The sequence below is a fragment of the Strongylocentrotus purpuratus genome, unplaced genomic scaffold (genome assembly GCF_000002235.5).
Source record: "Strongylocentrotus purpuratus isolate Spur 01 unplaced genomic scaffold, Spur_5.0 spur5_scaffold_3, whole genome shotgun sequence".
Taxonomy (NCBI): domain Eukaryota; kingdom Metazoa; phylum Echinodermata; class Echinoidea; order Camarodonta; family Strongylocentrotidae; genus Strongylocentrotus; species Strongylocentrotus purpuratus.
Window position 1 is genome coordinate 10,343,589 of NW_022145609.1, and position 18,858 is coordinate 10,362,446.

An 18,858-nucleotide genomic window follows, 5' to 3' on the forward strand; every position below is an offset into this window, starting at 1 on the left:
TCTCTGTGTTAACTTGTTCAGGCATCCCTTGGTTATCTGTGTTGACTTGTTCAGGCATCCCTTGGTTCTCTGTGTTGACTTGTTCAGGCATCGCTTGGTTCTCTGTGTTGACTAGTTCAGGCATCCCTTGGTTCTCTGTGTTGACTTGTTCAGGCATCCCTTGGTTCTCTGTGTTGACTAGTTCAGGCATCCCTTGGTTATCTGTGTTGACTTGTTCAGGCATCCCTTGGTCTGCTGTGTTGACTTGTTCAGGCATCCCTTGGTTCTCTGTGTTGACTTGTTCAGGCATCCCTTGGTTCTCTGTGTTGACTTGTTCAGGCATCCCTTGGTTCTCTGTGTTGACTTGTTCAGGCATCGCTTGGTTCTCTGTGTTAACTTGTTCAGGCATCCCTTGGTCCGCTGTGTTGACTTGTTCAGGCATCCCTTGGTTCTCTGTGTTGACTTGTTTGGAGCACTTATTCCTTACAAAATCAATACATGTGCACATGGCCCGAATTATCAGTCTGGTATCAAATTGGAAGCTCCCTAATGACGTTTGGCTGGTGCATTGTTCGTTTATCTATGATACCCTCGTAATAGGGAACTTCAGATCTGCCATGGTTATGATGCTGGCAAATATTGAAAACAAAAAATAATGTCCCATCATAAAATCTTGACGGGTCATCTGTTTTCATTGTGATCACCCATCCGTGACGTCATCTAGGCGCCATTTTGTAAAATCTTCTTATTGACCATATCTTCCTAACGGAACGTTATTTTTTGACCAAATTTGGCATACATTAACTTCAGGTCAAGGTTCAACTCTTCAACCTACGCGCATGCACGCGCGTCAAAATTGAAAAATGCTCCAAATGAATTTATTTTGAGTTTACTATACGTTTCAGGCCATTTTGAGCATTTAAAAAAATTCAGCGCGTGCGCGTCTGCGCGCGCGTTTTTTCGCGTGTAGCACGTACGGAACGTGGAAACGCCGTTTTTTTACATGTTTTGGGTTCCTAATACTATTGTCAACAATTTTAACTAATTTCCAGTCCTTCTTGACCTATAATAACGTAATATGCGCGCGCTAAACCTCAAAATCCGCGCGCGCGAAAATATGCCAAAAATTGAAAAAATTGTAAAAAAAAGGCAAATTTTGAATTCGCTGTAACTTTTCAGAATGCCATGTGACCTCCATTTTTATTTCATATTCTGAAAGGGCATGAGTTGTAGATTCCATTTCATGCATCATTTTGGGTCACCGGATGTTGTGACATCATCATATTGCCATCTGAAGTAAGAAAATTGATTTTTGATTTTTTACATTACATTTGACAATGTTCTTTTGACTGTCCCAAATTTCAATATGTTGTAGCTGAGAATGTTATCTACAAGTAACGTGACATTTATTTTTCATTTACATGATGGGATCATGGTCAAATTTTTGATTAAAGGTGAAAAGTCCGAATCTGCAACATGTACGTGTTATGTCTATGGAGGGTGATTTTTTTTTCTAAGTCACAATTTGCATAGTCTTTCTTTTTACTTTTCTCAGTTGTTTATACCAAAATTTGATATGTTGTAGCTGAGACTGTACGCTACGAGAAATGTTATTTTTGATTTAGATTATGGGATCATGGTGAAAAAATTCGAATTAACGTGTGAATTCAGAATCGGTCATAGACTTTTTCAGATATACGTGTTATGTCTATGTGGAAGCGCCGTGGTATATTGGTGTTGACACTCGACTCTCGTCTTTGTGGCCCGGGTTCGAATCCGCTGAAGGATTTTGTTTTTTTGTTTTTTGGTGGGCAATTTAAATAAGTTTTGCATTTAATAATTCTTTCATATTTGTTAGTATCGTCTCAAAACGTTTATCATTTGTTAACACATTGCACTTTAAAGTTTGTGTACAAAGCCTATGACAAGTTAATTATCAAAAAAAAATCATAATAAATACATAACGTTACCAATCATGCCCAAGTTTCCAGAGCTGTACTGGGTTATTAAAGACATTCATATTTGTTTATTCTCATTTCCAGACGTTTATCATTTATTGAAATATTGCACTTCAAAATTTGTGTACAAAGCCTATGGCAAATGAATTATTCTAAAAAAAATCATCTCTTAAGTCTTTAATCATTTCCAAACTTCATATTCAAGATTTTTGCTGCTATTTTTGTTGCAATTTTTTTTTCTCAATTACATCGTAACTTCCTGCGTCATCTATTAAAATCATGGCGGATCACCTAATTCATCTCAAGTGACGAATTCATGTCTAGTTTACCTCTTAGAAGTAGAATTTCTCAGATTTCTGTGGTCCCAAGGGATTTGACTTAGGCATGCAAATTTAACTGTATTTACATGTGTATATATATATATGCACATACATACTGTACATGTACATCTTTGGGAAAATATTATATTTCCCCTTAATCCGACTTAGGGGAAAATATTATATTTCCCCTTAACCCAATTAGGGGAAAATATTATATTTCCCCCTAACCCGAATTAGGGGGAAATTTTATATTTCCCCTTAACCCGAATTAGGCCTGGCTAATTTGGTAGATGATATCGGGGGGGGGCTCCATGCCTCCTTGAGATCTGGGCCGTCGACTGCACGATCGCGACGAGGAATTGGAATGCACGTCATCCGTTTTGTGAAGAATAATGTTTATTAATTATGCTAATTTATGTGTAATTTATGCATGGAATCAGACTTTTTGCTCCTAATCAATAAATAAAGTTCCAAATATACTAATTTGTGGTATAGTTACTCTTTTTAGTGTTCTTAGCAAATATACTTCAAAAACATGATATCAAAATTAATTTCTTATGTTTTTGACCTTTTTGTCTGTTATTGTTTTTCGATGAAAATTGTCGGCTACACTTGTGCGATCATAAACAGCATGTTATCAATTAATTTTAATCGTTAGAAGCAAAAATAATCATACATTTATGAGTTTTGGCTGAAAGCACAATTTGTATTGAAATCCTGCATGAAATCATGCTTTTTAGCCATTTTTGGTTAACGTGCATGTATAAACTTATGTGTAACTTCAGAACCACCTACCTGGGCGTTGCAATGTTGTTCAAAACAGATGCGCTAGACCCAAAAGAAAAAAGTCGTGAAACGTCGCCGCGAGTTTTCGCGATGCAGACTTGTTCCGCAAAGCATCAAGGGGGTACCTGGAAGGTTTAATACATTGTCACTGCTTTCTCTCACCTTGTCTTTACCCCATCTTACATGCTGCTCCTTATCTTTTGCTTCTATGCTTATTGTACTTGTTTGTAGGAGGGATGAATCAGGAGGAGGAAGGAGGGATGAATCAGGAGGAGGAAGGAGGGATGAATCAGGAGGAGGAAGGAGTGATGAATCAGGAGGAGGAAGGAGTGATGAATCAGGAGGAGGAAGGAGGGATGAATCAGGAGGAAGGAGGGATGAATCAGGAGGAAGAAGGGACGAAGCAGGAGGAGGAAAAGGACCATATTGCGTATTCAGGTATGTCTTAGTACATACATGTATGTTATTTTTAAAAGGAACCAAAGATCTTCACTTTACGCAGGACACATATTATGCATAACATTATTTACCAATTCACTTTTTTGTTTTTTGTTTGTAGTCTTGACAGATGATTCAAAATTGGCAGTACACCTAACATTATTTTGCCAACTGCAATGTTTGTTAGCCACTTTACTTGTCTTGGATTTGGAGCACTTATTCCTTACAAAATCAATACATGTGCACATGGCCCGAATTATCAGTCTGGTATCAAATTGGAAGCTCCCTAATGACGTTTGGCTGGTGCATTGTTCGTTTATCTATGATACCCTCGTAATAGGGAACTTCAGATCTGCCATGGTTATGATGCTGGCAAATATTGAAAACAAAAAATATATATTTTGCTCTGATATAAATTATATTTCCCTCATCGATTTTCTTTCTATTTCTCTTTTCTTTATAGGTCGGGGGTACACCCACTGGGAAACTTCCTCCAAAAAATTGGTATGCAACTACTTCGAGCAGTACCTGCTAAGAGATACGAGAAAGAAGTTACCTGGTATGTGTCGTGCTATTCACAAAAGGGTACATGCAAGGACTTTTTAAAGTGAAAAGAGATATAAAGTAGAAGGAATGTCATAAACTTCCCAGGGCTCTTTGTTTTTCTGGAGAGCTTAGAACCCTTGCAATTGTAAAACATAAAATGCTTATGATGTAAATGAGTAGTTTGACCTCTTGTTCCTGATTTTTGTCTCGCCTGCGAAGCAGATGCGGGACATAGGCGTCGCTATTTCCGGCGACGGCGGCGTTGTCAACATTTCAGGTTAAAGTTTGCTTGGTCAAATTCCTATGGCTTGAATTCCAATACCGTGCCACCAATGGTCTTGAAACTGGATTCAAATGATTCGGTAGAGTGTTCTCTTTCATATCCATCCCCATACTCTGTGTTTCGTCCAGGAATAGGGATTTTATAACCATTTAAACTTGGTTAAGTTTTGGTTAAAGTTTCAGGCCAGTGTCTGTTGCAGGTTAAAGTTTGCATGGTTAAGTTCAGATGTCTATAATTTCAATACCGTGTGACCAATTGTCTTGAAACCTAATTTAAATGATTCAGTAGAGTGTCTTCTTTCATATGCACCCCCATGCTCTGCGTTTTGTCAAGGAATAGGAATTTTATAATCTTTTAAACATAGTTAAAGTTTTGGTTAAAGTTTCAGGAGTGTCGTGTATACACAATATACATACTGTACATATACTGTGTACTGTATGTACTGGACAGACATTATGGAAATGTTGAAGTTTTGGTTTCTTCCATAACTTCAGGTAGGAAATTTCAGTAGTGTTATAGTTTCATATGAATGTTATGTGTAAACAATATTACCCTTTTCTGAAGTCCATTAGAGTTAAAGGTCAAAGGTCAATGAACTTTGCATAATGTTTGCATTTTCATGTACAACTTCAACTAGGATTATTTACTGGTGACAATGTTTTGTAGGATGGTTACCCTTTTGCAGTCTGCAGTTAAGACTGTGAGGTAACCACTGTTAAAGGTCAAAGGTCAAGGGTCAATGAACTTCAGCATTTTCATGTACAACTTTAACTTATTAAACTCTTAAATAGGCAACTCCTTGATGTCACAACCTGGACAACTTTTAATTGCTCATTTGTAAAGTCTGCCATCAATTTGGATCAAACTTGGTGGTAATTAATGACCCTTGGGTATAGGAACATATATGGTGCATACAGATATGCTTACATACAACTTTATGCATAATTATGCATAAATATGCATACATGTGCATATATATGCAATGTACTTGCATGCATTTACATGTACATGCGCATGAATATGCATATATATGCAGTTTGAGTGTCAAGTTGTACATGTATGTAAGCAGATCTGTAGGAGGATGGGGTCTTTAGAAGGCATCTAGGTCTCAAAATGCTAATTGTTCAAAATCCTTTTTTGGGGGTGAAATTTTCCACGTTTTATTGACCACGAAATCGGGCGAGACTCGTGGTTCGAGAACCATCTTGTTTTCATTTAACTGCAAAGCCTTAGAGAATTATTTGACTCTAATGCATATCTATATGGTTGCAACATCAAGGATAGTGGTCTACAGTCATTTAAAGGGGAATCCAACCCATATGGCAAGTTCTAAAACAAAAAAGAAATTTCAGAGAAGCAGATTGGTGAAAGTTTGAACAAAATCGGACAAACAATAAGAAAGTTATACATTTTTGAAAGTTGTTAGCACTATACATATTGGAATTTCAAGTTGGCCGAATTGGGAAACAAAGAATAACTTAAAGATGAAAAAATAAAAAGAGAGAATTACAGACACAGAGAATATTATAGGCCTAATGGAAAATTGCACTGATTGGAGAAAAAATAAAGAATTACATTGATGAAAGGAAGAGGATAGAGTGATTTGTTTTTCCTTCAATCCATCATCTTCATTTTGATGATGTATTTCTTTGTTTTCCCATCATAAATGCTTGCTTGATGTAATTTCTTGGTTGTCCTTCATTTTATCGTCCCTTTCTTGATGTATTCCTTTGTTTTCCCATCACTCTTTCTTTTGGCAATGCATATTTCTTTTTTTGTTTATCTTCAATCATTGCAATTTTCCATTCGTCTTGTAGTACTCTTTGTGTCTGGATTTCTCTCTTTTCCTTTTTTCTTTTATAAGTTTTTCTTTGTTTTCCATAATTTATCTTCTCTTTCTATATTTCCATCATTCCTAGTAATTGCCAACCTATTAAAAGTAATACACAGTGTTGGCCAAGGTCACGGATTTTGATTAAATGTGTTTTTCTTGGTGCATCTAGATGATCTAAGACCAAATCGATTATCAATTTTCTTCAAATAGCCTTGGAAGCTGTAAAAGGACAAGTACATTCGACGATATCTGTCCGGCCAGACAAATCTGTTTTCCCCTTTAAAAACAGTGTTCTCCTTCAAAAATTCCCAACTTTTCTTTATTTTGAGATGTATCAACATAAAAAGAACCTTACCTGTGATTTGTAAGATCAGAAACACTTTTATCCGTGAGATATTCAGCATCAAGCGAATTAGCCGTATTCATCGGGTACCCGATAAATCCCAAAAATCAACACTAAACATGTGATTTCTCGAAAATGGAGGCATTTCAGAGTGAACTTTTACGGAGTTGTGTTCTACCCTCATAAGTGTATCAAAAAATAAGAAAGTGAAGGAAATCTATTTTTTTACCCCTTCGTCTTTTACCAACACTGCGCAATACCTTTAAGTTTCATTCCTCATTTTATTTTCATATGTCAGTCTAGAAAATCCTTTAAAATCTTTAATTTTTGTCTCGCCTGCGAAGCAGAAGCGAGACCATAGGCGTCACTATTTCCGGCGGCGGCGACGGCGGCGTTGTCAACATTTCAGGTTTAAGTTTGATTGGTCAAATTCCTATGGCTTGAATTCCAATACCGTGCAACCAATGGTCTTGAAACTGGATTCAAATGATTTGGTAGAGTGTTCTCTTGTATATGCATCCCCATACTCTGTGTTTCGTCCAGGAATAGGGATTTTATAACCTTTTAGACTTGGTTAAGTTTTGATTAAAGTTTCAGGCCAGTGTCTGTTGCAGGTTAAAGTTTGCATGGTTAAGTTCAGATGTCTATAATTCCAATACCCTGTGACCAATTGTCTTGAAACCTAATTCAAATGATTCAGTAGAGTGTCCTCTTTCATATGCACCCCCATGCTCTGCGTTTTGTCAAGGAATAGGGATTTTATAATCTTTTAAACTTAGTTAAAGTTTTGGTTAAAGTTTCAGGCCAGTGTCCTGTATACACAATATATACTGTACATATACTGTATGTACTGTACAGACATTATGGAAATGTTGAAGTTTTGGTTTCTTCCATAACTTCAGGTAGGAGAGCTCAGTAGTGTTATAGTTTCATATGAATGTTATGTAAAGAATATTATCCTTTTCTGAAGTCCATTATAGTCAAGGGTCAATGAACTTTTTCATGTACAACTTCAACTTATTGTCATACTCTTAAATTGGCAACTCCTTGATGTCACAACCTGGACAAATTTTCATTGGCTTTATACACAATTTTTTTACACATTTTGAAACTATGAAACGGGCTCCGTACGTGTGTCTGTGTGTCTGTCTGTCTGTGTGTCTGTGTGTGTACAAAATGTTAAATTAGGCTTCTTCTCCCTCATTTCTGGACCGATTTTGATTCTGATTGTTTTATCTCATAGGGCTAGGTGCGGGGTTCAAAAATTCTACACAGAATTTTGAAATTCATTAATTATGCTAATTTACGTAAATTTATTCAAATTCACAAAAAATGCTTCTTCTCCTTCATTTCTTGACCGATTTTGAATCTGATTGTTTTAATTGATAGAGCTTAGATGGCTACACAAAACTTGTACACAGAATTGTGAAATTTTACTCCATTCATTAAATATCATAATTTATGTAAATTTATTCATAATTCACAAAAAATGCTTCTCCCTCATTTCTCGACCGATTTTGATTCTGATTGTTTTATCTCATAGGGCTAGGTGCAGGGTTCAAAACTTCTACACAGAATTTTGAAATTCATTAATTATGTTAATTTATGCAAATTTATTCAAATTCACAAAAAATGCTTCTTCATTTCTTGACCTAATTCTCATTATAATTGTTTTATTTGGTAGAGCTTCGTTGGCTACACAAAACTTGTACACATAATTTTGAAATTTTACTCCAGTAATTATAGCTTATGTAAATTTATTCATAATTCACAAAACATGCTTCTTCTCCCTCATTTCTCGACCGATTTTGATTCTGATTGTTTTATCTCATAGGGCTAGGTGCAGGGTTGAAAAGTTGTACACAGAATTTTGAAATTCATTAATTAGGTTAATTTATGCAAATTTATTCAAATGCATACATACATGTATATGCAGTTTGAGTGTCAAGTTGTACATGTATGTAAGCAGATCTGTAGGAGGATGGGGTCAAAGGAATCTAGGGCTCAAAATGCTAATTGTTTAAAATCCTTTTTTGGGGGGTAAAATTTTCCACGTTCTATTGACCACGAAATCGGGCGAGACTCGTGGTTCGTGAACCGCCTTGTTCTGTATTATGTCAGCCTTAGTTCTTGTCTTCTTTCTTTTCATCATTGACAAAAACAAAACAATCGCAACTTTAACTTCTTTTTAAAACAAATTTCCCCTCGCACGGCCCCCTTTGAAGACAGCCATAAAAAAAATGGTTAAGAGCAGTTGATAATTTAAATTAAGATTTTTTTCCCAGCGTGTTTGGCCCATTGCAGACACCATTACAAAAAAATTAGCTGCACAAGCCAAAACACAGGTGTTTTCGAGTGCGACGTGACCCAAGTCTTTGGTAAAAGCCTGTGAGAAGGATCGTTAAGGATATCCAATGTCAAAGGGTGGTCAAACTGCCTTTCATGCCTTGTGTGTGTAATTTCAAGAAGAGCCAGAAGAAATATTTTCAGTGGTTTCATTTTTGAAATACACAGACTAGAAATTGCTGGAACAAAAAAGAAGTACATTATAATTATTTTGTGCTTTAGAGAGGACAAAAAATCAAACTTTGTTTCATCATCATCGCTCTGTTTTTTTTAAATCTAGTTATTTTTGTTTACATTGCTCAATGCTTTTTCATGTGTTTTCCCTTTCATTTTCTTTTGTAGGTAAGAGAGAGGTTCACCAGTTCTTGGCAGCATATCCTGATTTCAAGATTAGAAACTTCAAAGTCATCAGAAGCAAGGTCATGAATGAAAAATCAAAAAGAGATCGCTTGGTAAAAAAAATGGAAAGCAACCAGTAGGAAATTATTCTCTAATGCACCGGGTGAACTTTTTCATTCTTTAGTTTGCCACACACAGCGATTTCTTGATATACAAGTATTTCGCTTCTACCAAACTTAAAAATGATTGGGGCGAGCTTTCGTCTGCTCCTGCAGACTTCCTCATGTCAACTGATTTGTCACACAGTTGCTGTCTTGGCGATCACTGGAGCGAAGATAGGTGACAATGCGTACCCAGTGTCCCTATTGAGTGCTGGATTAATGCTTTTTATCTAGATAGACTCTTTGACCTTCCTTGGCCAGAAATAAGATTCAAAGTCTATGATCTGTGTATCATCCCAGCGAATGTTATGTCCAGTATTGAGGGCGTGTTCCGGCCACTGCTGAGTGGGTTGGATTGTTTAATCTGAGGGCCCTTTTGTGTTCTTTTAATCGGTCATTCAGTGTTCTTCCTGTTTCACCCACATAAGAACTTTCTGTCAGTGCACTCCAGAGCCCTTTATACACAGAGTTTGGCCAACTTGATAACAGGCACCATGTTGTAACCCTTGGCGCTGATGCACCGCACCGTGCGCACGGGCGGGCTTATGGTATACACACAATATAGCTTACACTACTAGCCCTCAAACTGATTGATATTTTCTGTTGCAGAAGAGTCATGTTATGGGAAGTCTCAGATTCTTGGCATTTCTTCTCTTTCCTTCATGTAGTAGACTATAATTTTAATGAGTTTAGGCCCAATAGGAATAGGCCCTAGTATTAAGCGTAACCATCTCTCTCCTTTTCATTAATTTCTCGTTTTTTTTTCTAACTATATATGCCTGTGTGTCTCTTTAGCTGCCCCTACATGTATACCTCCATAGGGTCTTCACATATGAAATTGAAGCGTTTTCAACTCCCAATGAGTGATTTGGAGTTTGCTGGCATTTTAGATTGATCTTTCAGTATGTTCTTCAAATTTATGTATACATACATTGTCTGTTGTGTTTTAGCACTGCAAGAGTATTTATCATGAATTCAGGCTAACTCCGGTCTGACCAAAACATTTTAGTATTGATGTGTACCAAGAGGGGAGGAGGCCCTTGAAAGGTATAAGCCCTGATATGTTTGCCAGTACATAGTTTCGGTATGCCCCCCCCCCCTTTCCATTGTATGATGTAAGAATGATGTCACAAAACATGCCCAATTACCAAATTTTATCCACTTGCTACAGGTGAAAATTACAATTTTTTTAAAATCATCTGTTTTTAATAGGGCACACCAATATAATGATCATAACTAATATTAATGATTTATACATGTATATTGATTTATCCATTCGATTATTTATGTTTATGTTTCAATCCACTATGCATAGTGCCACTCAAAATATGTATTAATATACGTATTTAAAATAACAGCTTTTCCATGTAATCAAACATACCTACTGTATGTTTTAACAGCACTTCCATTACCCACTTCTTCACACATTGTTTTTTAATTCTCCTATACAGTGTGAGTAAAAAAAAGAAGGAAACCCAACTTCGGTAGCTTCTTATGATAATATTATAACATATATGGAACCTTGCAATTTATTTCATTGTAAAGAGTAACTTTACTGTCTACTGATACCTTATTCATACTTTTCCTGCCACGGATGACTGAGCACCAGGAGTTTCAAAAAGCTTTGTCAAAATCGCCTTGTATCAAGTTTGGGCTTAAGCAATACGTGTGCGTCAAAAGCTACTATGGATTTGTTATTGGAGTCTTGAAATAATGGCTAAGCTTTTTAAATTGATTTTGTGTATTTGACTAGAAAAGGTGTTGATTTGAACTTTAAATGAAAGAATATCCTTATTACAAGCAATATTTAAGATATCTTTGTTGTCATTAAGACACAATCTTGGTTTCCTCAACATTCCTCGTATGTAAGAGTTTCTTTATTGAGTGTGTCAGCTTCAGAATGTTGGTAGTGAAGAAGCTTTCTTTCAAATGAAGTAAAAACACAGTTCAAAACACTAGCATATGTGTTCTAAACAGGCCTTCCTTGTATTTTTTTAGTCTTTTAGGTTAGTTAACTATTAATTTAATGTAGATTGTGAGCTAGATAACTTATTCAGCTAAGTTGGTGCAATCGACCAATAAACAGATGGTTTTGTGGCAAGATAACATTCTAAGATAAGAGGTTTGTAGGCAGTTCAAAGTGCATCCACAGCCAATGAAACCTAAAATAAAATCCCTGTGAAAGTCTAGATACTTAAAATCACTTAACTCTGAATAATTGAAACACAAAACATATTTTATCATTTAAAAACGATTTCAGACAAAGTAACATGTGATTAGAAGCCTTTGACACACACCCATTGCTTAAGGTCAAACTTGGTACAAGGCGATTTTGACCCCCCAAAAATTGAAAATCTTAGTGCTCAGTCATCCGTGACAGAAACATCATAAATGAGGTATCGGTAGACAGAGTGAAGGTTATTCTTTACAATTAGATACATCTCAAGGTTTCATATGTTATAATATTTTTATAAGAAGCTACTAAAGTTAGGTTCCTTTTTTTTTACTCACAGTGTATAGGATACACCAATGCATGCTCATTATCACTTTTGTTGTTACACTGTGTATGTTTATGTTTTGATTCACTATACATGGTGTTAATAAATTTCTGATGCAATATACGCAATTTAAAGAAAACGATCATTGGTTTATTGAAACTAAAATATTGAGTAATTTTACTGTCCAAAACATACATACTGTAAGTGCTACAACAGCACACCAATAAACCATTATTTCACATACACTTTTTATACGCCGAAGGGTCGTATTATGGTATGACGTCCGTCCGTCCGTCCGTTAGCCAATTCTTGTGTAGATAACTCCTCATTCATTGTTTAACGAAATTTCTTCAAACTTGCATGGATGGATGATATTGATGTGTAGATGTGCGTAAAGATGATATAACTTGGGTACGCCAAGGCGTTGCCATGGTAACCACATTTTACTAAAAAATTGAAAAATTCTTGTGCGGATAATTCCTCATTTACTTTTTAATTAAATTTCTTCAAATTTGCATGGATGGATGATATTGATGTGTAGATGTGCATAAAGGTGATATAACTTGGGTACGACAAGGCATTGCCATGGTAACCACATTTTACTAAAAAAATATTGAAAAATTCTTGTGTGGATAACTCATTTACTTTGTAATGAAATTTCCTCAAACTTGCATGGTTGGATGATATTGATGTGTAGATGTGCATAAAGGTGAAACTTCGGGCGTATAATGCTCCGACTTGCGGTGCTCTTGTTTAAAGATCTTTTTGATATTCTATATGACACACCAATTTAATTATATTACTTATTTCGTATATTTTTGTTAATTTCTTCAATTTGAATATCTGTATCTGTAAATGCATCGTCATTTGGGCTTGCTGCTATGATTTTATTTATTTATCTATCTTTCCTTACATGAAGAACAAGATATTTTTAATTGTTTATAACTGCATAGCACCAAGAAAATTATCAAACTGGTGACTCAATTGGAAAATTATTGTGGTTTGCATCAATTAATGTATTTTTGTGCATTCATAGAACACTTAGCAATCCTATGGATATTGAAATTTGGTGTGTGACAGCAAATTTTCACGTAGTTTTGGATGCAGGTTTCTGAGACAGTAAAATTGGGAAGTTGTAAGCAGGCCTGGTTGTAAGCAGTGTAGGTCCACAAGTACAATCATGGGTCTGTAATAAACACTGTGACAAATGAAATGATATGCCTGTATTAATAACTGGAATAGCGAAAAGTGACATTTTTACTGTGGAGTCTCATATGTTGCTTTAGGAGTAAGGCCACCGCACACCTTACGACTGGTCTACGACTGGATTTTGAAAGAAATTGCAATTTGAAGAGAAATTGAGTTTCAATTTGAAAATTTGTATCTGACTGAGGTCCAGAATGGTTATATCAATATAATTATCGAAAATATATGGTATTTGAAGTATTTCAGACAGAGAAAAGGCCAAATCTCCCAGTTACCAGTTGGTGGCCAGTCGTGCCTGTGTGACGTCGCTACGATTCGCAGCCGATCGGGCCTTTTCTCCAACTGAAAAGGCCATAACACCCTGCAATTTTTATATTGATATTGACATGACAATTCGGGACCTCAATCAGTAGGAATTTACATTCTAAACATTCTATATCTAATCCTATCATAATTTCTTTCAAAATCCAGTCGTAGACCAGTCGTAAGGTGTGCGGTGGCCTTTAGGGCTTGTTGGATAGGATGTGTAAAATTCCTTCAGTATTGTAAGTGTTTATAGATACAGCGCAACAAACCCCCACACTTATGTTAATGAACCTGAATTAAATCACAAATAAAAGGGATCTTTGTCAAAAAATTTGCAGACAAACTCATGACATCATTTTGCATTTACTTTTTAGGAATTTATTTGTTCCAAAGCTTTTTGAAGTCAGGCGGCAACAAATTGTCTCCTGCCTCGCCAACATTTTTTTTTTTTTTTTTTTGGTCGCCTTATATTCCATTGACTTGTACATTAAAATTGTTTGGGTTTGTTGCGCCATATCTGAACAAACCTTGAGATATGAGGGCTATGGTAATAAACTCAACAGCATGGATTAGAGCAGCGGGCAGGGCGTAGATATGTGACGTCACACTATTCAAGTAGATCACCCCCCCCCCCCCTGAACAATAGGTTCACTGCTCGAATCTTCGCCAGTGTTAAACTGAGCAGCGCTTCTCAACCAGTGGGCCATGAGGATGGCCAAAACATTGTTTTAGAATAAAAATGAACCAGCTTGAGTTCAGCTTTACTGTCAAATTAATAAGTGGCAAAGTGGGCCTTGAGTTAAGAAAGGGTGAGAAGCACGTACTGGATTAGGGGGTTGACTCTTTGTAATTTGAATTTGCAACCATGCCGAATCACACCACCTAAGTAACATCTTTTTCCTGCTGCTTGGGCAGGATTGGTGCCTTCTATGAGGTCATAACATTGTTATTGTTGAATTTCTGCGCAAAAATAATGTTGGAATTCACAGTGAATTATTGAAATTACAAATTTGAATTAGTGATATCACAAATTGAATCTGTGATATCACAAAACATAATTCTTGTTGTGAATTGTATTATGTTCTGGAACATTAAACATACAAGACTGTTAACCTAACTAGTCAGATTTGTCTACATTGCAGTGATGTGCAGTAATGTTGGAATTCACACTGAATTCTTGATATTACAAATTTGAATTAGTGATATCACAAAACAGAATTCTTGTTGTAAATTGTATTATGTCCTGGAACATTAAACATACAAGACGGTTAGCCTGATCAGATTTTTCTATATTGCAGTGATGTGCTTTGTTAATGTAAACAAAATGTTAATATTTTCATTATTGAAAAAACAAGGAAACAAAATAAATACAAAAAATAAATAGGTTGCCATACATTGCGACTCAATGGTTGTACTGAAACTGACCGTAGTATTCCCAATACAATGGTAATGTACGACTGAGTAGGCCCTACGTATTCATAATAAGGTTCTCTCAGTCGTACATTTCCATTATTTTGGGAGTACTGTGGCGCCTGGTTTCTAAATCAATCCTAAAAGGACATCAGAATTACCGGGGGGGGGGGTGTAATGAGTGCCGCCCGGTACATAGAAGTAACCTGATATATATATATTTTTTGTGTGATTGATGTGGTTGCGGAGAGTGCAAGAGAAGGTTTGGTTAGCGAGATGTTGTATATTATGCTGATGATTTTTGATAAGTGAGAAAATGGAAGGTTTGAGGGAGAAGTTTTGGAAATGGAAGAAGGCGTTTGAGAGTAATTATAGACCGGGAGCCCGGAAGATTTATTCAAGTGAAAAGCGCCGGAACAACTGACCTCGTAGGTCGATAGGATGGACCCTGGGCCTCACGAAAATGAATTGCTGCCGGGTTAACCGGGGTTTTCCCACAGAATTCTGTGGGTTAATTTTCCCGACAAAATCACCCAATGTGTGACGTCACTACCGGAGGTTGAACTGTGTATCTTGCACCATCACACATAACACGTCCCCTCGCTCATTTAAGTGCTAATTTTGTGATTTTTGTTTAACGTTTGACTTGCCTAGAGTATACCAGATAACGCAATAACTTTTCCCGGTGATAGCACATCTGAGAGCGACGATTACGATGATAGAAATCGAGGGCGATGCGGGGGGCGATGTCACCGAAATGCGGTACTTTTTTCTGTTTTTATGTCAGTTTTGGCTTTGAATATTTGAAGTTCTTCTCAATTCCGATTGTTTTCACCGTTTGCTCTTAAACTTGACATGAATATGCAGTAAGTCTTTCGCTTTCAAGAGCATGAAAGCATGTTAAATAAATTTCTGGCTTAAAATTCATTATTTGCGTCCCTGATAAACAGCGCCCTCACCGACCGTTACATATGATTATTGTACTTTCATGCTTTAAACTTAGCTTATTTATACAAAACTAATATTAAAATGCATTGTTTTCATCTGCAGATTGTATTCTTTTATACCTTTATTTAATTCAACTACCATTCATCATTTGAAATATCAGTTTTTAACATGAATAGGCCTGTGACCGGGTTGGAAATAATTCCGTGAATATCTTCAGTGGGTAATTAGCCTAAGGCAGATTGCCTATATCCAGGGGAATAGTGATACTTTGTAGGTGCAGAGCATTCATTTGGGTTGCATATGCAGCCACTATTATTATTAATAATATTATCATTGTTTATCACAATATTCATATTTATCTACTGCTGCCAATAGCTATCTATAGCCTATCTTTTTCACTGTCGATGTATAACTCCCCCTCCACTCCTCTCTTCCCCATTATTTCTCATCCCCTCTCTCTCTCTCTCTCTCTCTCTCTCTCTCTCTCTCTTTCTACCCCTGCAATTCCCTCTTCTCTCCTCTCTCCCCTTTATTGTCCGTTCATTCCGCCCTTATCGCATACATTCATCATCATGAACATTATAACTATTATATTCTATTAAAGTATAGTATTACTGTTCTGACTGAGAGAGCTTAACTAATTGCTTCTCTTTTTCTTTTAATGATGTTAATCAAGGGGCCAGGTGGTTGTAGTGTGGATGAACAATAACAAGACAGGCCCATTTAACTTTCCATATAAATCACCAACATGTTAAAGATTTCAAGTTTGTTTCCCTCTTGTACAATGTACATGTAGGCCTATACTCATGGTTAATTTCTGCCCCCTATACCCCACCACCACAGTCATAACAGTAAATACTTTGATACCTCAGATATTACAGTTTTATTTTGTGAATGATTTATCAACAGCTTTTGCATGGGATTATGTCTTGACATTCCACAGCGTACGTACACACATGGGACACACATGCAGAAGCTTGCTTCGAGAAAAACGATCTATGAATGCCATGTTTTTTTAATGTTTTTCTGTATGGAACTGCCACTTAATCTTGATTCATTCCATGTATTGGTGTTTAATAATGCCTAATGACATGTCCAGACATGAATGGACACAATCCATTCAAAATTACATTTAGCAATCACAACCATAAACTTTGATCTTGTTTTTGCAGTGACATAATGCCTTCCTGGCATTGAGGGGAATTTTTTTCAACCAGGAGTATTATAATTTATTATTACATGAATAACATTATTGAATCAAAGTAAAAAAACCCATGTCACTGAAGAAAATTCATAAATAGTATGCGAGACAAAATTAATTGTACTATAACAGCTCATAAAATCTTGGTATATGGAGATTTGTTTGTGGGCTCCATATTACCCCGTTCATTGGGGTAATATGGATCCTGTGACACTTTTGTTTATGTTGTCTTTAATTTATACAAGACAATTGTTTTTTTTTCTAACTTATGTGTTTTTATGTAAGGAATAAATAGTTCTTCCACCAGTAAAAGAGAGAAGTGAAAAGAATATTTTTTACATGTTCAAAACTCTCATTTTGTGCTTAAGGGCTCCATATTCCCCCAGTTTACCCTATTACAGTTATAGAGTATATAAAATTTGTTTATTTTCTTCCATTATAGAGTCGTGCGGAAAACCATTAGGGTAAAGTGGGGTAAGTGGGACACTTAAGATTTTGATTGCATTTTATAAAAATACCAAACGTTCAAATAATTAATCAAGCATCTTAATTAGAGCTTAAAATAGATACAAATTTGTGACAAGCTTTTGGATAAATAATCTTCATAATCAAGGTCAGGGTGACGGTTTATTCAGGGCCACTACATTGTCCCACTTACCCCAACATGTAGGGGTAAGTGGGACAGCGTGCAATACGTATAGAGAACTTGGGAAAGTCGATACCGCGATTGATACATGAATGCGCATTGGAATTGCACGCGCGTCCCACTTACCCCAACACGATGGGGGTATATGGGACAATGTAGGTATACAACAACCATGTAGGGGGATATTAACAAATGTATATGCAAATACTTGTATATTTTGTTGAACTAACTACTTATACCTTATTTGCAATCATTCAATTACGTCACCAAACTACTCTTTTTCATAAAAGTCAGACACCAAACATCGTCATTTATTTTCTGTTATTTCTAAAATAGCTAAGGAGGGGGGGATTTTTCGAATAAAATATTGAGAGGTTGAAGATTTGTTATGCTTGTTCCTCTAATGTTTATTAAATTTTTCCAAGGAGGCATCCAATTTGTGGCTAGGTATTTTGTTTTTTCGTTGTAAAATGTTCCCTCCACTAACTCTATCTCCTAATACAAGAAAAAGAGAAAAATCCTCCAATTGTCCCACTTACCCCACTGTCCCACTAACCCCACTTTACCCTACCACCCATATAACTTTCCTATGTTTCTGAGATTGTGAACCGCATATTGGCGGTCAATATTCGAATGGAAGAATAAAATAAAGAAATATGGAAACATTTTAAGCTCATATTACCTCTGACGCATTCACCATTATCAGGAAATCGACAAGGTATGCAAATATAAAAATGCATGCATGTCCATCTTAATTGATATTGAAATTCCATAAAATAATGTTTACATAACATTCACTTATGTCAAAAGGGCTTATAATCATTACTGAGTTTGCTAAGCGTCATTTTTCTTCTTCATCATTGAGTCCGAAGTTGCTCTCAATCACTTTTCTCCCTACAAACGTCGTGTGACCCCTCGTTCTCGACAATGTCACCATCCTCCGTAGGTGTGGTATGTGAATCTTTAGGTCAGTGAGAGACTCTGGGACTGCAGTTCCTGAATGCCACTCTGCATGGTTCGACGTAGTTCTGAGCTGATTTCCAGCCTTATTTCCAAGAAATTATTCCTGTGTTTGAGTGTTTTTGCGCATGACAGAAGAATAATTTATTTCCTTCAATTTTGCAAGAGAGCTATTACACCTCCACTATGTCTTCTTAGGGATCTGAGCTCTATGAATCGGGGCCCTCTTGTACTGAGAACAGTGTTTCGACCACTGATGAGACCAACCTGGTTAAACATGACTTAATAAATAATAAAAGAATAAAGCAAATGTGTTTGGCGTTCATCTCAATGCTTTGAAAGCTTTTGAC

The 18,858-nt window shown here is 36.2% G+C and overlaps 1 protein-coding gene across 1 annotated transcript in view; it reads left to right on the plus strand.

Moving 5' to 3' along the window:
* LOC105440265 (N-lysine methyltransferase KMT5A-like) overlaps positions 1–14,620 on the plus strand; it is a 36,557-nt gene extending 21,937 nt beyond the window's left edge. The window contains exon 6 of the mRNA XM_030996025.1: positions 9,176–14,620. Within this exon, the coding sequence (XP_030851885.1) occupies positions 9,176–9,179 (4 nt within the window). The 3' untranslated portion in view covers positions 9,180–14,620. The remainder of the gene's footprint in view (positions 1–9,175) is intronic.
* The last annotated feature ends 4,238 nt before the right edge of the window (positions 14,621–18,858 follow it).